The following is a 21,389-nucleotide window of genomic DNA, read 5'->3' on the forward strand; positions in this document are numbered from 1 at the left end:
CATACAACAAGAGCACTATTTTTCACTTCAGATATCATTAGTTTGGAAATGGAACTAATCCTTCCTATACAGCCAATAAAAAAACATTTCAAAATAAAAATTGTTTTAAGTTAAATTCATGACATACCGAGAAATATATTAAAGAATATTACAAAACATCTTTAAAATAAAGAGCATACATTAAATTTATTGGTACTTGCATATTACCTCGTCGAATGTGAAACTGGAACAAAGATTACTGTGATTTAGCAACAATATGGATATGTGATGTAACAGCACACTCATAACATCTGTGCTTTCATTCGGTGTAATCTCGACTGAGTCTCAATCAAGCTATCTTTTATTTTATAAATGAAGATATTAATGAACTATTATTACTGCATTCCCCCTTTGCATTTTGAAAGAAATGGTTAAAATTTGGGATTTGCCTCCTACAAAACAGCAAATAGTAGTTTATTTTCAAAGTTATGAGAACCTGCCATAAAAAAAAAGTATATACTAATGGACATATGATCACTTGAATATGGTTGTTAGATTGGATCAATTACCTGTGGGAAGTTCTCACAGCATTCTACACTGCTTCCAGCAAAATCAGAGGGTCTAACAGAATAGAAAGAATTGACAAAAGCGTTTTTACAAAGCCCAAAAATGAATCAATTCAAATACTCAGTGTTTATTAATTAAAGAACCATCAGTTCCTTTCGAATTCTGCAGCAATGACTCGTGCAATTTTCACAGGATCTCTAACAACTTTCATGTTTTGATGACAGCCAGGTTTCATAGTCAATAGGTTAATACACAAGTACCAATTTATATTTAAAATCTAACAAAACATCAAACCTTTCTTTTTCTGATTCTACATGAAATGTTCTCTCAATAACTGTGGTCCATTGAAGCCCACGAATAATGAATGTAAATGGCTTAGGCCTATCAGCTTTCATTAATTGACAACCTGTGAAACGTAAAATAAGTTATTACAAAATCTTTCAGCAAGTAAATAGTAATTGTCACGTTACTAACATGAGAATAACTAACCTTTAACTGTGAAATTATTTAATGGATCATCAAAACCATGTTCTGGTTTACTTTTGAATCCGATTAAAGCACCGTTATCAAGGAGAATAAAGTATCGAGGTCTCCAGTTCTTAATGTGCTCCCCTATACAAAATTTAAACAGAAACCAGAAAAAAATATGACAATCAAATACATAACTAAAAGCAGTTCAGTTAACAACACTTTTGAAAGTATAACTAAATATGACCCTTTCATAATAGCAGAATGCAGTACAGTACAAAGTCCGAAATCGAGAGGTACAATATCCAGACCACCATCAAATTATTATAATAATAACATCAACTACTCCTCGCATTATAAAATCTAGGAATGGAGAAAATAATATTCAACAAAAGGAAACGGATCTGCCATAAATGGAATTTTTCTCCTGACTAATTGAGATTCCTGCACATCATTTTCAAACAATTGCTGTCTACTAAGTCACAGTGTAGCCAATAACAATACACTGATGGACACAGTGTTGATGTTGGCCAGAATTATGCTTTCGGCCCTTAAGAGGTTGTTGGGGGGGGGTAGGCCCAGTTCAACCTCTTGGGCCCTTCTGCTAGACAGAGCTTCCTAAATTCTACTATCCAGTGCCTCTGCTAAATTCTGAAATGTTTGGGCTTGCTGCTTGGTGCTTCTCTAAATTCTAAAATTTATTATGTCCCTTAAATTTTGCCATCCACTACTGCCGCACTGGCACTGTTGGGAAGTTATAATTATTCTATCTGACCTAAGCAATAAGAAAAGCTCCGTGTTATCATGTCTACATGTCATGCCACCCAGATTCATAGGGTTAGTGACACTGACTACTGTACCAAAGGACCTTGGTTTGAATTCCAAGGGGGGGGGCAACTCCTCTCAAGAAGTTGGTGGTAGGAGACGAGGGATGGGAGACCCTTGGACTACAATCTGGGGTGTTCTTCCTCAGACTTCTGGGGTAGAAATTTAGCCGTCAGCAAGGCTCATCAATACCTATTTGGATGCCACAGGCACCAATTTCTTCTTACTTCAACCTGTACCTATCTACAAGTCATCTTACTATATTTAAATCTGATGATATGAAATTTAGAATTGCCAAAGCCGCAAGGATTCTGGATATAGGGCTTTATACTGTACTATAATCACAACATCGTGAAAACGATTCAGTACACCACAAGCTTCCAGGTATTTTTTATTATATATATATAAAAAATTAATAATACGTATTCCTTTATAAAAGCAACTTGCTTTAATAGAAGAATCTTAATCTATGGATTTTTCATAAATACACCTGGAGCTTGATTAACCATTATACAAAATAAATATATGCTTAGGGCATATACCGCAAAAAGCTGCTGAAGGGCACCACAAAAATTTCCGATTATCGGCTTTAAAATGAAATATAATCAGCTAAACTAATCAGTTAATGACAAAGAGAAAAGGAATGGGGAGGGGAAGTAGATAGATATTCTGTGGAGAAACCAAGATTTTTTACATGCCTTAGAGCCCATAAATGTCTTAATCTGGCTCTGTGCATACCCAACTTGAAACATATTCAAATTATTTGTTATATCAGCTTTCACCTTTCAATCTATTATTATCTTTTAAAATTTAGAAGTTAATATTCCTTGCAAGTTATATATACCTCTGATTCAAAACATTAATCTTAAGATTTATTTATAGTCAAACTGCAAGATTTACTCACACATGAATTTCATTCTTTCCTTTTGTGCAAAATTTTAGGAAACATTTCTGTTAGGCATTTGGCTAAAGTGAAATATTGGATGCATGCCAAATTTTTAATTTTGTTATTAGATACTGATTTTATTCTAATTACCTTACTTCCACTTTTAGATAATAATACTGCTTTATGCATATGGGTTCATAATAGATTGAATGATATGACTGATGCATTTTCATTGATTGTGACAGTTGGTGGTCACCGGATAAGACTTGGTCCTGAATGTTGCAATCACCATGCGAAATTTTTTGAAGCCATCGGTGCAAATTATTTTGATTCACTGCGTGTTCACTTCGTACAGATTGACAACAGCTTACTGTGAATTCATGTTATTAAATTATTTCCAGATTTGCAGCGGAATTCATTCGTGTTGGCATGGCATTGTTAGTATAATAGAATATTGTGTTAATCATCCATGGTAGACATCTATGAGGGTCATCCACATTCATCATCTATAGTCATCAACAGGAAATAAAAGTTAAATATAGTAGATTAGGTGGCAATGGATAAACGCTTTTATCTATAAAATTTCATTTATCTAGTTCTTGCCATTACAAACCTACACAGGACTGTACATCGACTGGCTTCTGCATATTTAAAAAAATATCAAGCCTTTGCATCTTAATGTTTAAAAGAACATATATTTTCAACTGCAAAAGGACTTTTTATGTTCATCCCAAGAATTTCTAAGGTTATTTCTTAATATTACAGCCCCATTTTTTAAAGTTGCTAAAATTATCAATAAATTGGCAAAAATTGATCCAAAAACTGTTACCAACCAGCCAGCAGTCCTATCAATAATCACTTTGCTCATCAAGAGGTAAAATCTAAACAGACTACAACTTTTTTGGGGGAAGGGGGACTGTAAGAGTGTTAAAAATTCCTGATCACTTATACTTCATTTATCACTAGATGGGCTACCAGTAGGCTGTGAGTTAATGCATTTCATTAAAAACAAATTAACAGTTTATGATTTAGCAATGAAGTTATATCATTCTCCCATGAAACAGGCGTTTGACCTTGTATTCAAGTAGGCAAAATTGGCAATGAAATGAAAAAATATGCAAGCAAAAGAAAAGCACACATTTATGATATAAACACTGATGATAACTATGATTTATATACTAATATACTGAAAACTATGATATATATAAACATGTGCATGATATATATGATTTATATACTGTTGGGTACAGCCCATTAAGTGGTGAAAGAAGCAATTCAACCAACTATTGATTGAGTAAGGTGTACGAGGTGCAACACAAAAAAATGAGACTGGTCCAATAAATCATTGTACTTACAGAATCAGTTCCCCATGACATTATCACCTTGAAAGTAGTCCTCTTCAGCATTTGGTGCTGCCATTGCTAGTAACAGATCTGGAACAAGGTTTTTGGAAGACCCTTCAGAAGATTCTCCTTTTTCACCTGAACCTCTTCAGTTGAGGTAAAATGGCTTTCCTTTAAGCAAGGTTTAATTTTAAGAAATAAAAAAAGGTCACATGGTGCCAAATCAGGTAAATAAGGAGAATGCCCCATTACAGTGATGTTTTTGCTGGTCAGAAACAGCTTGACAAACAGGGCCGTGTGAGCGGGTGCATTGTCCTGGTGCAACAGCCATCCATCACTCCACAAGTGTGGCTTTTTTCCCATAATTTTTTCACAAAGTCTTTTTAGCACTTTAGCATAGTAGTGTTGATTCTCAGTCTGACCACTAGGAACCCTCTCAATCATTATAATTTCATTTTTATTTTAACATGCGTGCTTTGTCCCTTCCCCTTGAAAAACTGTTTATGCCATTCAAACACACATGCACGAGACAAAGTTTCATCTCCATAAGCCTCGGTTAACATGTGAAATGTTTCCGTTGCTGATTTTTCAAGTTTCACAAAAAAAAACTGAAGTTGATTTGCTGTCCGGTTTTTACAGTAGACATTTTTTCTGGCAGAATGCAGTTACACATATTCACTTAATGATGCAGTACTTCTAAATAGTGAGATTGGTCAAGTCGAAACTGGCCGCATAGATAGAGGAGATGTGTGAGATGACGTCACCAATTGTTGCCAACTCCACTTTTTTTTTTTTTTTTTGGTGTGTGTGTGTCATACCTCGTATTCTCCACATCTAATTTGGCAGCCAAATAAGTGAACAGACAGCCCTGAAAAAATCATGGACACATACACAAAAATCTATTCATATACCGAAAGGGTTAGAGTTGACTTTAGGGTACCCCTTGTATTATTGTGAAATTGTCGTTTCATTTATCGCCAACTTGTTGTCTCATTTATGACAACCTGAGTAGTTGAAGCCCATGGAAACCCTATTATGATGTAATTGGTTGCGGCGAATTTGAATCATGGGAAAAAATTTGGAAAGTGTGTGTCGGATTTGGGGTAAGGACTTGTGTGTGATGGATTAGTATGTTGTTATTTTGTGATTTACACAGTAAATTGGCTGAATGTGGTAAGATAAATTTAAAGTTTCTGTAGGATTTGGAAGGAAAGAGAAAAAAACATTAATTAACTGGTGTGTAAATCAATGTTTACTTAGTAGCCATTATTATATGTGTCCGGTTTGGAGGAAGGAAATGCGTATGGTTGAACATCAGATATTTTCGAAGGGAGGATATTTTTTACTCTTATTTTTTAAATTTATGTGACGACACCAGTATACACATTCTAGTTCAGATAGTTTGGATGCTGTTAAGGATTTTTTTTTTTTTTTTGACTGAAGGTTCGTAAATAAGGTAAGTAGATATTTTCTTTGTGTTCTTCTAAGATGAATTTACTTTTTTATGTTATTTCATTGTTTGACTTAAAATGTAGTTTATTGAGATTATATATTTTTTGTTTGGCTCTAGTGTAGAATTTGCTGCTCCTTTGACTTTTTAAGTGAAAGTAGATCGATATGTACATGGACAAAGTCAAGGGAGTGCGCAAAGCCTAGTTTGTGCAATTCTCTGATGTTTTTTCAAGTGAAAATAGGTCAATGTGTACATGGATACAGAGTTTGTGCAATTCTTTGTCTTGTTATTTTGGCTTTGTGTAGCACCGATTTTTGGCCCAAAATAACAAGTCAAAGAATTGCACAAGCTAGGTATCCATTTACCGTCAAGTTTCGCCAAAGGGGTACCTAAAATATACTTTTACCACTGAAAGAAACCAACAGGATTCTTCCAGAACTCTTAATATTTGATGTTTATGCCAAGAAACTGATGAATTATTTCTCGTTCAGGTTTTAAACAGAGAAGCAATCACCCTCATAGCAAAATCACAACTACATACATGAGGGATCTATGATTTCTTCACTGTTGGCTAGCGTATAAAACAGAAGAACTAGAAAAAAAAACAGATTACAGTTATTTTACACTGTATTTTATTACTACAAAGGCATTTCATGTCATCAGTGTAGGAATGTAAAAGCAGCATATAATGTTAGGTTAAGTTATTTAAAAATGTCAAAACGATGTGGGTTACCTGCTTAAGAAGTTTGATGCTTTCATAGGGGACTTTCTGAGGGAAACTGGCTTGTATTTACTGTACACATGGGAAAAACTACTAAAACCAACCATGCAGCCACCTTTTTTTCCTGGGAATGAACCCAAAACAGGTTAAACTACAGTACTCAGTTGACTTAATCATTTGACCGCTGCTGGGGATGCAGCATTATAATAAGAGCTACCTGTATATGCATACTCTAGTACAGAGACAAATGTGTACATGAAGCAGTTACTACACCACCTTTGGTGACATCTGAAATTTGCATACTGAAAACAAAGTCAATATATGAGTATGCAATTAATTTTGGCAATTAATTATAATGGACACTTTAAGAAGAAAGAACTACGCAAAACTTGCTCAGAGAGTTCTAGAATATTTATTATTACAAAAAGCTTGCACCGGTTTTAATGTATCACAAAACATTCTCTTACATATTGCCTACAGGAAATAACAAAGAACATACTGTTTCAAAAATATTATATCACTTAAAAAAACCTTGTGGTACAAAGTGACAGTTTTCTAAAAAAGAAATTTTTGCATATTACCTCGTTTAAGTAGCCAACCTTCTTTAACTATGGTTGCTGGTGGTTGCGGCATCATCATTTCTGATGCTGACAAACTGTTTACTGGAGTACTCATGATTAACTTGTAATTACAGAAGATATTAAATTATATACATGAACAAAATACCTGAAATGAAAGTTAATTACATTAATACAGAAGCCTTAAGAAATTGTTTTAGTATAAAATGTTTCACAACACAAGAACTCAAATACAATTTAATAGTGGAAACAAATCATAAGAAAACTTCACAATAATAAAGCATTGTATATTATCAGACAATACTATAATTCTAAAATCCACTGTAGTCATCATTTTTGTGATGATTTTTTAAATGTCAGTGTTTTACAATTTCTAATGTTGAATGAATTAATATTTGTACTGATTATATAAACTTGATCACCTACAGCAATTTAATATTTCAAGAAATCTTTCTACACTTAAATTTCACAAATCGGCTTTTTTAATCATATTCTTTATATCCAGTAATATGGTAGTAATTGCAAACTGTTTTATGAAAAAAAGAAAGCATTCTTTACAATTAAAAAACACAAATATTTTAATTAATAATCTCTCTTTTTTAATAAGCTGTTTTTCTTAACCAATCTGGAAGTTGTAAAAAAGGTAATTTTTAATAATAAATAGCTTTTCAGATTAAAATGCAATTCATCAATAACTATCTCGGTATTCTTCTGGGTTAATCTTTGGATTATGGTAACTTGGCGATTTTTTGGCGACCAACCCTGCTACAGCAACCTGCGCGTTTTTGTTTGGACGCCATTTTGTTTTCACAAAGTAAAGGCATGTTTTTTTTTTTTTTACTTAACATTTTTTTCAACAATCTGCTAGCCGAATTACACTTATGCTAGAACTTTTATGGAACAAAAGTGCTTAATCATGATGAAGATTAGGTGCGAAATTGGGAGAAAGTGCAGAATTGCAAACTGCTTGCCACGTTTCTAAGAATTGCATATACACGGTATCCATGTACACGTCGACCTCTTTTCACTTAAAAAAACATCCTAGAATTGCACAAAAATGGCATTCCGCACACTCTTGACTTTATCTATGTACACTGCTAAAGTCCTAGCTAGTAACCTTTATTGCCTTACCAAAATGTCGCCAAACTACCTGTTACCATATTCCAAAGATTAGCCTTCTTCTGTTATCAGATTCAGAAATGTATGTATGTATATGTATACTTATGTACGTGTGTGTACACACATACACATACATACATACATACAAAAATTTCTAAATCTGGTCACGATAACAGAAGAGTACTAATCTCTCTTTTACTTCTTATAAATTTTTCTATTTAATTTGCATAATTATTTCTTGTTAAGATTATGAAAAGTATCCAATGATTACTTATTTTAAGAGGAATATCTTCATGCAGGGGTTTCAAAAGAAAATTACGTTTGTATTCATATTTCATATATAAGTCAACCCCAAAAATCTTTTGTAGTTCCATCTACTCAAATATTAGGGAGTAAACCTATAATTAACTACTGATGTTCAACAGTCTTATTTATTCAGGTTGTTAACCTACACATTTTAAAAATTGTATTTTTAGTTATTTACATCTTTTTCTTGAATTGCCGTGAATATTACAAATCAATATGATAAAGGCTCTAATTAATTTTAAATAAACTTTACATGAATATAACATATTCAGTTCTCAAGAGAAAAACTGCTTATAATTTAATTTCTTGATTTTCTTGTTAAAATATAAAGTTTCTATATTAAAACAGTTTTTCTCCACCTTGCTTTAAAAGTAATGGGAAATAGTGGATTTTTACAAGCACGATTAGCCACAAGAACTAAATAAGAAGACTGGCTACTGACATCTCTACATCTTAAAATCAAATATAATCCATCTACAGAAGAACAGCATGCTGCATATAATATAATCACCTACTCAGATGATTCAAATATTCATAAATATAAAATGCTAATTTGTCTGGTACTTGCAAGAGAAATGGCAACTTTCAGCATTTGCTATGATACAAAATTTTGAATATATTTCAAAATACGCAATGCAGCAATTATATCTGCATAATCTATCCATATGAAATAACTCAATCTCGATAATGAATCATTTTATATATGACTTATACATATGAATGAAAAGGAAGATGCACGATTTGAAAAAGAACAAAATATTTATGTATTAGGTAACACTCAGCAATACATTACCAACAGTACCATCCATAACGCCATTCTCTTTTGGACACTACAGCAACCTCAGAAGTGCAAATAAGACTCTTCTATCCTGAAAGCACTGCAGCAGCTGTTATGGTTAGTGTAGTGGTAATATATCCCCAGGTGCTTATTAATATGCGTGTACCAACAAAAAGATAATTATATTACTTTTCAACAGCAGAAGAGTCTTTAAAACATCACATCTTTGTGCATCATAGATAAGACAGATACTGCATTAATCCTAAATGACTTTTGACTCTGAAATAATAAAATAAAATTTTTAAATCTTTAGAAACTGACATTTATTACAAAAGCTTATATTTCTAAAATGCTAAATAAAGTTTCCATGCATAAACATTTATATTTTAGTGATAGGTCATTAGTCACATTAAGCTTGTATTTTGATTTCACCAAGTTTAATGCACTACAGTCTTCATTTCATAAATTGCTAAGATAACAAAAATAGTTACCAAAAAAATAGAAAGCTCGCAAATGGAAAAGGAATTTTAAAAAGTTAAATTATGGAAAACAGTGAAAGTTTATAGAAGAAAAAAGCGTCGCAATTTGGTTTATTAAAATGTCAATCACCTTGCTACATAAAATTTGTATTGTAAGATAATCACCATGATTTAAAATGTATATGAGAAATCTAGATAATTCTTACTTTAAAACAACTCTGAATTATTCTCTACATCAAAAAGAATCCGCTTGCTATTGATAACTAGTATTACAACGGTACTCTTTCAATATCAGATTTAATTTTTTTTGGAACCACAGAATGTTTTCTTCATTAAAAAAAAGAAGAAGAAGAAGCCCACAAAGCCCAAATAAACCTATTTTATATAACCAATGTGTTATTTATTTGAAACAGAAGTTAAAAACATTGAGTTATTTAAATACCACATTCAGCAACATAGCACTGGATATAATATATTTTTTAACTTACATTATGAATATAACATTCATTGTGTGAGAATTAACAACAAAGACGACTGGAAATGTAGCAGTCAGATCCTAAAGGAACAAATGTCCAACTTGTCGATAACATTATGACTAGCATACATCAAAGGTGAAAGTAAACAAGTACGCATTCTTCAACATCACGGTTATGAACTTTAATTTAAGGATTAAGATTTGAAATATCTACTAAAACCATAGTATGTATCAATAGTGAAAATCAAAAGTGAATTTTTTTGCGAATAAGTTAATAACGAGTAATTCATTAAACTTAACTACTTGACTAGAAGTGTCGATTTAAGCAATAGGCACACTTCGATCTGAAAAATCCCGTGCATATTCTACTTCTACTACTTTTCGATTCGAAGTTGAAGTGCGTAATCATTAAATTTTGTATCTAACAGATTAGGCAAAAGGTGGAATTTTGGCTAGATTTTTTTTAACGCCTTAGGACAATATGAGGTCTTTGAATAGTAGCATTAATTTTAGAATCGTTAGAAGCTGAATGATCCTTAAAACGATTTGGCAATACCATTTGCGGTAACTTGATTCATAACAGCTATGCGAAAACATTAAGTACTTAGATTCACGGAAGGCTGTTTTTTTATAGTTATGATTAAAACCGAAAGACTCATAACTGAAATTACTTAGGGCCCTAGTCTGGACACCGTCGAGATAGAAGAACGGGTCGTTTTTTGCGATCTACTCGACAGAGACAACACCGACTCTACTTCAAGCCTAAGCGCGCGGTTCGAAAATTCCTGTGACGTCACGACTTCTGGTCATAATAAACTTCGGAACGCATGCAGTGGCTCTTTGCTGATGCTTCTTACGTTGTGCGAACGCTGAATCAGAATACTTTGATTTTTTTATGGTTTTAAGGTTGGATGTATTTTAGAGAGGTAAGAATACATTCCTTTACTTCTGTAAATTTATATTTTTCTAATTATATCAACGTTTTTAGGCGTATGTTCTAGTATACATGTGCTATTTCTGGTAGAGACAAGGCTGCTGTGCTATGTATAATTTCTTTTTGAATAATGTTGTGTCAGCCCATCGTAGAATAAACGGGCTTTGCATAATTATATTACCTGATCTGTTTCAGAATAAAACATTTTTTTTTATGGACCTGTATAAATTTGATGTTATAATATAAGCTAACACAGCTTATTCTTAAAATTTTACATGCCATTAGCTATACACTATAACTATTTACTCCCTTTTATATTTAAAAATAATTAATTTATATTTTATACATAACTATTTACTCCTTTTTATATATTAATTTAAATAAAAACATTTCAGTTATTAAAATGCCGAGTAGATGCTGTGTACCATTATGAAAGGGAAACTACCCAACAGGACCAAAAGTCGTCTGGGTGCTACTTTGGTAGACGGTTGCACGGATTTTTGGCGATTTACGTTGGCCGAATTGTTGGCGCGATTTTTACAAACGTCAGCCATCTTGAAAAACGCTGTTTTTACGCATAGTAAAGTATTCGAAACTTATAAAATAAATAAATAAATATCGTTAAAAGTAATGGATTAATTTTTTGTTGAAAATGTCATTTTTTAAGATGGCAGGCAAGTGTAAATAAAAAAAAATTACTATGAGTATAAAATACTAAAGTAAGGTTATTATTACTTTCATATAGCAAAGAAGAGAATAAAAACACCGCTATAAAAACATTGGGCCAACGTTTAATTAGATTAAAAGGAAGCACTTCCGCAGAGAACCCGGTAAATGTACACATCGCCAACTTTGGCTATAACAGTTCAAACCTGGTAACCCATCGAATTTATCCTATTCGCTTGTTCGAAGTTTGCAACCATTCCTCATGCGTTCATTTTGTTGAATTATCACTGCCGTTGTTCATATTTGCAGATTTATATTATTCTTCTCTTATTTATTATTTTTCTGAATTTTTTAGCAACGAATAGATTGAAATATTTTCGTAGATATATGCCGGTTCTCGATGAAAGGAAGAAAATACGGCGGGAGGGGTGAATGTTAATTTGTAACACGGCTGTTCACGTTGTGTTCTTAATTATTAACAGCTTTAAGAACCATGAGGTTTCCAACCTCTAAAATAATTTCGTAGGCCGCAAAAATGTGTATGTGCATTTTAAATAATTAAGAAATGTTTTTATTTTTATTATTGGTTATTGTCATCTAAAATTATGAGAATAAATCAATTTTTATGGCGCAAAATTTTAACAAGATAATATATTGTTAATGCTTTTCTAACAATAACCTTTCAGAGGATGGCAGGTGTGACATAAGTAGATGATTAAATTGAAATAAAAAATATTATTGATTATCTAAGATAACAGAATAGTTCGGCATCATCATGATCAAAATTGGCAAACCACTGCTGGTGTAAGGAATATATTGTTTTCTATGTTAACTGGAGTTTAAGACAAAATTTTTTTCGTATATCACGCTTAACCGGTTAATTTATATTTTTTAAATGAATTTTTATTTCCGTTATAAGTCCTTATATATTGTCTTATACTTAATATATTCTTTTCTGTGCTAACTTGAATTTAATACAAATTTATTTTCGTATATCACGTTTAACCGGTTAGTTTTACATCTACAAACGTATTATCTGTGAATTTTTACTACAATATGCTTAATATATTGTTTTGTCTGCTAATTTGAATTTAGATGCACTAAAAATCACGTTTACGGATCGGCTCATCGTCGATGAACGGCGAGCTTGGCGAGTGAAAATGCAACGGCGCCAACGGGTTCTTTCCCGAAGCGCCAACGGGTTCTCTGCGGATGAAAACCCGATTAAAATATTACTGAAATTGAATATCGAATTAAAAACCATCATACCAACATTTAAAAGAATTAGAATATTATTAAATTCAAATACTGTAAAATACGTTATATAGAATATAATTAACATTAAAACATATGGACAATAATTATCTCAGCAATTTCTAAAAATAGTGTATTAATTTTTTTAACAAAAATTGAAGTATACAATTATAAAATAAAAGAAAAATATGTACTTACATTTTTTTGAGTGTTTAACCTGTTGTTTATTGGTAAGTCCCACAATAAAAAAATCAAAATCATAATTTAGATAACATCTTTGAAGACATCTTTGAAGGAATTCGAAGATATAAATCAAATTTTAAAACGGCGCGGAAATGCACAAATTGTCAGTAACCAATGAGGGAGCTGATTACAGCTCGTTAATGCACAAATATTCTATAACCAATCAGAGAGCTTATTACATCACGGCTAGAATTAAAATTATTTAAAAAATCATACATAATAAAATCATTTTTTAAAAAATGCAAAATTAAATTGTATTTTAATATTTAAGAGCCATAAATGTTTAAAACATTAGATTAAATTTATACATATTAAAACGAATTACTTTTAAAGTGAGGTGACGTCATTGATTACATCATCCACAACATAAAATTTCATAAAATATGATAAACAATAAAATTTTTATTTCAAATAAAAATGCAAAATTAAATTGATTTTTAATATTTAAAAGCCAAAAATAATATTTTAAACACGGAATTTATGCACAAGAAAACGCACTATTTTTTAAATAAAATAACAACAAAGTATCGGTTACCATAAATAACTTGTCCAGCAATGGGTTTACCATAAGTTGTATTACTCGCCAAAGGAAAATCCCCAAAATCCGTGCAACCGTCTACCAAAGTAGCACCAGTGTCTGTATTCTCCTTTCCTAAAAATGAAGATTTGAAGAGAGAATGGCTCTCTGCAATCCAACGGAAAGACTTTTCACCCAAAAAGAGTTCAAAGGTAAGTAAAGCAGGATTGGCTTAATCCTAGTATCCGGTGCATACGGGATTTGGCTACTTTTGGCGACTTTATGATGAGCAGTAAAAACGAAACATATACGATGAGTAGTAAACGGGTCATTCAAAGAATGTATATAGTTATACATAGTTATATAGTATGTACTATGTAGTGATAGTGTATAATATATACATAGACGTTCTTTGGGTCATTTTTGGTGTTGGCGATAATTTTCAAAATCGCGCCAAGGCTGCACCGTATACTAGGATTTTAAAAGTTTAATCCTAGTATCTGGTGTACAAGGGATTTGGCTACTTTTGCCCACTTTATGATGAACAGTAAACAAGACATATAGGATGAGTAGTTAAACAGGTCATTTTGGTGTTAGCGATAATTTTCAAAATTGCACCAAGGCTGCACCGTATACTAGGATTTTACCAAGACCTTCACGGGGCATTCCTCCTTTTCCTGTAGTGCCTAAAGGCGGAGCATGTAATAAGTAAAAGGAAAAAAAAAAAAAGAATTGCACGAACTCTGTGTCCATGTACACTTTTATATTTAAAAATAATTAATTTATATTTTATACATAACTATTTACTCCTTTTTATATATTAATTTAAATAAAAACATTTCAGTTATTAAAATGCCGAGTAGATGCTGTGTACCATTATGTAAGGGAAACTACCCAACAGGACCAAAAGTGTCTGTATTCTCCTTTCCTAAAAATGAAGATTTGAAGAGAGACTGGCTTTCTGCAATCCAACGGAAAGACTTTTCACCCAAAAAGAGTTCAAAGGTAAGTAAAGTAGAGTTATTAATTAACAGTGTAGATTCTAATTACATATAAGGGTTCATTCAGAAATTTTTAAATGATAATATTTTGTTACATAAACCAGGATATACAGAAATAAAGGATTGAAATAGAACTTTAATCACTGCAAATATTCTCTGGTTCTATCTGTGAAATGAATATTCTTTACTGCAAATGCTCAGAATGAACCCTCTGATTTTTAAACTATTACTATTAACATAAGTGTTTTTTTTTTTTTTTTTTTTTTTTTTTTTTTCCCCTTCCTCTAAAGGTTTGTGAATTGCATTTCAAGGAAAGTGATTTTTAAAGTTGAAGCTTCAGCATTTGATTCTAAAAATGGAATTTTAATTTCTGCTCCACTTCAGGTGCGTAGATTAAAAGAAAATACAGTGCCATCGAAATTTTAAGGACTATCCATCTGTATACAGTTCAAAAAGTAGCACCATTGTACGAGAAGATCCTGATGCAAAAAAAACTGCCCTCTAGTGCCATAATTTACAGAAAGCATTGCGTGAAAGCCTTAAAGAATATGAAATGTATAATAATGATTTGAAAATTAATTGTTCTAATGATATTTTGTCATGTATTGATCGCTATGGAATATCAGCATTTTGGCATGTATACACAGTTCCAGATACCTCAACTGTTTGCTTTATTCATATTGTTTTTAGTCCTGGGCCATCAATTGATTATTCTCTAGTTGTGAATGACAATCAAGAAATGTCTGTATTTATTAAAGAAAAATCTATTATGCAATTATCTCCTTACACATTCCCACATAAAGTTAAATTTTAATGAAATTAGGACTCTTTTAGATAAATTGGCTAATCTTCAAACCAAAGAGTTAAATTCAAAATTAACCATAACAATTGATATAATTAATGAATTACTGCAAACTATCTCTAATGACAAAAATGAGAGCATTATTAAATTTTTGCAAGACCAGATGAATCTTTTACTTTGCCCTAAAAATAATTTTAGATACAATCCTGGGTTGATCTTTACATTATGGTAACTTGGCGATTTTTTGGCGAAAATTTGGCGACCAACTCTCCTACAGCAACCCTCTATTTTTTTTCCACGCCGCCATTTTGTCTTCACGAAGTAAAGACGTGTTTCTTTTCTTTTTATCTCCTGAACACTTCTTCCAACAATGTACTAGCCGAATTACACTTATGCTAGAAATTTTATCAAACAAAACTGCTTAATCATGACAAATATTCACTGCAAAATTAGGAAAAACTGCACAATACCATCCTCCTTACGCATTTTTCAAAATAACACATACACATAAACCATGTACACGCCGACTTATTTTTACTTTAAAAAAATCCCAGAATTGCACAAAAATGGCATTGCACACACTCTTCACTATATCCATGTAAACTGCTTTTTTCTCATAAATTAAAAAAATTTCACGAAAATACATGACAATTTTCTCAATCTTTAAACCCGGAAAAAAGAATATATATGAAATTACATGATCGCGAAAAAGTATTTACCCTTTACAAATATCAACATTTCCACATATGAAATAAATAGAATATCCAAAAACTTTTACCTCTAAATCATCTATTACATTATACACGTCACCAACGAATTCATACCGCAAGCATTACAAATACTTAATATCAAATATTTAAATTATTTCCATGTACGTTTATTTCAACTTAAACATATACCAAATTCCTACAAACATAAAATTCACAAAATAACTATCATTTCATTAAAATATAATTAAATTCAAAAACACTACTTAAAATATAAATGAGCACATACATTAAATTAATAAAAATTACCTTACAATCCTAATTACTTTAAACTAAATCATTGCTAATAACAATTTTCCCAATAATACCAAATTCCTTTCCACCTTACATTTACAACAATGCATAAAAATAATATCCTCAAATAATTAAAAATACTAACTTACCTAATCTTCTTCAGAATCTTGATTACGTGGCGGATACACTTTTCTTCCTTCTGTTTCAGAATCTTTAAAATCATACTTATCTTTCAAAGCAAGATACCAGGTAAAATAAATAACATAATAAAACATCTTTATTTCTCTCTCGCACAACCTTAAAAAACATTTATTAGTATCCTTTTCAATACCACTAAATACCCATTTCGAATTCACTTTAGTTACGGCCATGGGATCCAAAAATTCACAAACACTATTTCACACAACACAGAATAAAGCCAAATACAAAATTGCCAGATTTTTTCCCGATTAAAGAACAGTAATTCGTCCATTAATATCACATGACATATCCCATGATCTCTCATTTCCCCCACACAAAATAATGCGTAATCGGAAATGAGTACTGCTCACTTTATTACCAAAGTCCCAGGTAGTAACCTTTATCGCCTCCAAAATGTCGCCAAACTATCAGTTACCATATTGTAAAGATCAACCCAATCCTGATGTATTAGTGTTAGCATGCTTGTTAAATACTATATCACCACATGCATATAAATTTTTAAGGGATAGTGGCAGTATTATTATGCCTCATCCTTCGACTTTAAAAAAATTTGTAGCAATTTAGTATTGTCACCATGTAATGAAACTATTGATGAAAATTTTTTTAAATATAGAAAAAATCGTGTAACTTTCCTTGAGGATCGAGAAAGAAAAGTGATTCTTTTGGTAGATGAAATTTATGTTCAGCCATATTTTGATTACAAAGGAGGCTTTGTCGTTGGGGCTGCATTTGATTCTTCCAGTCTGGCAACCAGTGCATTTGCTTTTATGATATCCAGTTTGGAATCTTCATTCAAAGAGGTAGTACACATTATGCCTGTTAACACAATAAATTTTGAAACATTACATTATGTAATTAAAAAAGTGATCAGAGGTCTTGAAAATATGGGAATTATTGTTATTTGTGTTATTACAGACAACAATGCAATAAATAGAAAAGCCATGAGTTTGTTTTCAAATCCACCACGTAATTCATTTGTTTACAAACATCCAATGAATGGGAATAGGCCTATTTCTACATAATAGATGCAGTTCATTTATTTAAAAATATAAGGAACAATTGGTTGAGCCAGAAAAATCCTGGTACATGTATGTTTTTCCAAATATTGAAGATCTTTCAAAGAAGCACTTCAAAACTGCTTCATTTATGTCTTTGAGAAAGCTACATGAAATTGAAAATGACCAACTGATTACATTTTCTAATGGTTTAACTCTAAAAAGTCTTTCACCTTCTAATTTAGAGAAACAAAACATTAAACTGGTTCTTAAGATTTTCAATAAATTTACTATTGAAGGTCTGATTCATTTGGGTCCTTTGCATGAAATACCACACTATTCAGATACATCTGAGTTTATATCCATAATATGCAAATGGTGGGATATTATGAATGTTAAAACTATGTTTAAAGGTGAATCAAAAGAGTGAATTTATGAAGCCATTAACAGCAGATGATTCTGATCCAAAAGTTATTTTCCTCAATCAGTTTCTTAACTGGTTAGATGCATGGGAATTAATGAAATGTTCAACAGGCATGCTTACAAAAGAAACTCATGCAGCTCTCAAACAAACTACTTATGGTATACTGGAGTTGACTAGATATTGTGTTGAAGAGCTTGGAATGAAATATATACTTCCAAGAAAAATTCAGACTGATGCTCTTGAAGCCCGGTTTGGTAAATACAGACAACTTTCTGATTCTCAGTATCATATTTCAATGAGACAGTTATTAGAATGCAAAAAAAAATTAAGAATACAATCAAGTATTAAGTTAGAATTGATTATTAAAAATACTACTGTGCCTTTAACATCATTTGAATATGATGATAATTTTCATGATATTATAGAATTAGATAATACAGTATATTACCCATCATTAAATATTACAGAGAGTGATGTGAAGGGCATTAGTAGCCATCTGCCAGTTCTGACGTATTTGGGTGGTTACTGTTGTCATGCAGTTTTAAAGAAAGTGAAATGCTGTACCTGCAAATAAAACATTACAATAAATTCCACAGTTAATCATGATCAAACATATGATCTTATAAAGAATCTTGATCGTGGTGGACTCGGGTGGCCAAAACCATTTATTGTAACTATAATTATGTATAATTATTTAATTGTAAATAAGCTGTGTAGTGAAGAATATGAAGATTTTTTGTTGGAACAAAATCAGAGGAAAATTGTTGCAAATTTGACTTTTAAAATTTTAGAATTAAAAGAAATGCTCTTAGATGATATTATTTGTGATGATGGTCGTACAAGTGAAAGTATAAGCAAACTGATAATTTGGATATCAACAAATATCATGCTCAAGAATCTTTGCAATAGGAAAAATGACAAATAAGTCCAATAAAGTAAAAAAAAAAAAAAAGAAAACTTCAGACACCTACAAAGTAACATTGATGCTGTCTTTAAAAGTAATTTTTAAAGTTCTCTCAAACTGCATCTTTGCTAAATATCTACCTGTCATCTTTGGTGAGCAGCTGAGATTTAAGAAGCATGTTTGTTATACATTTAAATTGCTTTATACCAAAATTTATTTTGGACTTGTATATATTATTCTTTGCTTATTTAACCAAGTTTTTAATATTACTCAAGATTTTATATAATTTTTAATTTGTTTTATACTAAGTTACTTCTCAAGGTCCTGAAATTTCTATATTGTATTTACAAGCGCCTTTGCTAAATATCTACGTGTCATCGTTGCTGAGCAGCTGAGATTTAAGAAGCATATTTATTATACATTTAAATGCTAAATATCATAATTTATTCTGGACTTGTAGATATTATTCTTTGCTTATTTAGTTATTTAACCAAGTTTTCGGTATTACTGAAGATTTTATATTATTTAAAATTTTCTTTATACTCAGTTACTTCTCAAGTTCCCAAAGTTTATTTTGTATTTCAATTGTGTTTCTTAAAATGTTCGTCATTATTTAAGATTTTGTATCTTGCAATTACATGGCATAGTGTAGTAGTGTAGAAAGAACATATTACATGTCATAGTGTAGTAGTGTAGAAAGAAGACAAATTCCATAATGTCTTTTTTCTGCACAATCTAACTCTAATATTTCTATTTATGCAATAATTGTATGGACACTTTCTGGATAGTACTACATGTTCAGCTCAAGTAATATTTGCTCTTCACATTATTCACAGTGAATAAGCACAAATCAATCTACTAATATACCCGTGTGGTGACCGGGTGTGAAAGAATAGTTCCAATGTAGCTTATACATGTCGTAAAAGGCGACTAAAATGGGTACCCAGCGTCTGGGGGTATAGCCGGGCACCCTGCCCCTGGGGATTATATCAGGGAACTGGTCATCCAGGTTGGGGGTTGGGTGTGGGGCTAACTACCCCACCCCATAAAAAATCTCACTGTTAAGAAATCCAAAGATAGAATTAGCCGGACTGCTTCTAGTAGAGTCGGTGTTGACAGAGAGCGAGTCTCGTGTCATTGTCTCGATCGTAACAGAGATCGACGCGTCGGAAAATTTTCCGTCAGCTGGACACCTGCCGTCTATGTTTCTGACTGTCGTTTTAGAGCTAAACCAACACCGACTCTACTACAAGCCAGATGGCGGTTTTGTGACGTCACAAGTTGTGGTCATCGGGGGTTTGATGCGTCGTCCATTGTAACGAACGAAGCGTGGTTGTTGCTATCGCTATTTTACAGTGTTCTTTTGTTGACATATTTATTGGTCGATTCCAACTTAATTTTGACAAATATGGGTGGATGTGTTGCATCAAATTGTTCCAATCATTCAAAAAATAAGTTTAGGACGTTTCGCCAAAAATGAAGAAAGACGAAGAAAATGGATAATTAATTCTCGTCAAAATCAATGGATTCCGGTCTCAAAAGCATGTTTTTGAGGTAAGTTCAGCTTCGAATTTTCTCATAGAATGTTAGTATAAGTTACTCTTCGTATTACTTTAAAACGTGCATTTTCGTTTAACTATCATTTATTGATAATCAAATGATTTTATAAATACAAAATAAACTGCGGAATGTGTGTGTGTTTGTGCAGTAAATTATAGCCGATACTGTTTGTGATGTTTCTTTTATTATCGTGAATAGTTTATGCTGTTTGTAAAATTGTACACTACATTTCATGTAAATTTTGTGGTTGGTTAGAAATGTGATATGACTTTTCGTGTTTCAATTTTACTCTACGATTGGTAATTTAAAGTCATGTGCTATATTTTGATGTATTGTCACCAAACCTGTTGGTTTGCACCTTTGTTAAAAATTGGATACATAGTTATGATCTAAATTATAAATTATTTAGGTTTTTCGTTAATTAAGATAAATAAATTAATTCGTTAATTAAGATTGTGTATTTGTCTAGGCATTTTGAAGAAGTATTAATTTAAATATTCTATGCATCATTTTGATCCTATTATCATGCTTTTATGTTATAGTAAACCTTCATGTTGTATTTCTAACTATAGTTACTTTAAATTTATTTTCAATGTGTGAACAGGAAATATGTTTTAATTAGCAGTATTAATTAATTAATTTTGCAATTTAGGTAGGGTTTAAAAGTCCTCCTGAAATTTTTAAATTATGCTTTCTATGTGAAAAAATAATTCAAAATTTTCAAGACAAAATAATATGTGGAAATATAACTATGGATGAAGAATTTATAAACATGCAAAAGCAGATGAGGTAAATATTCCCTCCTGTTACAATATCAAAACAAAGATCATAAAATGTTTAACTGCAGGTGGTTTTTTTTTTTGTTTTTTTTTAATTATTATTATTATTTTTCAAGAAGCTTATTCAAAAT

The 21,389-nt window shown here is 31.5% G+C and overlaps 2 protein-coding genes across 5 annotated transcripts in view; one reads left to right on the forward strand and one right to left on the reverse strand.

Moving 5' to 3' along the window:
* Positions 1-10,353, reverse strand: part of Akt (AKT serine/threonine protein kinase) — a 71,880-nt gene extending 61,527 nt beyond the window's left edge. Inside the window, exons 1-5 of one of the 4 annotated variants that reach the window (XR_015042539.1) lie at positions 9,991-10,353; positions 9,039-9,302; positions 6,824-6,968; positions 1,036-1,158; positions 841-952 (exon numbers count right to left, since the gene is read on the reverse strand). Coding sequence is in view for 3 of the 4 variants with exons in the window: in XM_085821733.1 (XP_085677859.1) it covers positions 841-952; positions 1,036-1,158; positions 6,824-6,917 (329 nt within the window). In the remaining variant the exon portion in view is untranslated. The remainder of the gene's footprint in view (positions 1-840; positions 953-1,035; positions 1,159-6,823; positions 6,969-9,038; positions 9,303-9,990) is intronic. The other 3 variants (XM_085821733.1, XM_085821732.1, XM_085821731.1) reach the window with 3 other exon arrangements.
* A 3,757-nt stretch (positions 10,354-14,110) lies between these two features.
* Positions 14,111-15,183, forward strand: LOC146995705 (THAP domain-containing protein 2-like). The gene is made up of 2 exons (XM_085822925.1): positions 14,111-14,596; positions 14,883-15,183. The coding sequence occupies exons 1-2, from the start codon at positions 14,444-14,446 to the stop codon at positions 14,916-14,918; spliced, it is 189 nt and encodes a 62-aa protein (XP_085679051.1). The 5' UTR covers positions 14,111-14,443; the 3' UTR covers positions 14,919-15,183.
* The last annotated feature ends 6,206 nt before the right edge of the window (positions 15,184-21,389 follow it).

This window comes from Stegodyphus dumicola, chromosome 8, assembly GCF_044657685.1.
Source record: "Stegodyphus dumicola isolate Sdum_Otavi_A_Nest chromosome 8, ASM4465768v1".
NCBI classification, from domain to species: Eukaryota; Metazoa; Arthropoda; class Arachnida; order Araneae; family Eresidae; genus Stegodyphus; species Stegodyphus dumicola.

Bases quoted from the DNA above. Each gene is read 5' to 3' on its own strand.
- LOC146995705 (XM_085822925.1), top strand. From the start codon at position 14,444: ATGCCGAGTAGATGCTGTGTACCATTATGTAAGGGAAACTACCCAACA. The intron at 14,597-14,882 runs GTAAGTAAAGTA...CTTCCTCTAAAG, and splicing joins CACCCAAAAAGAGTTCAAAG to GTTTGTGAATTGCATTTCAA.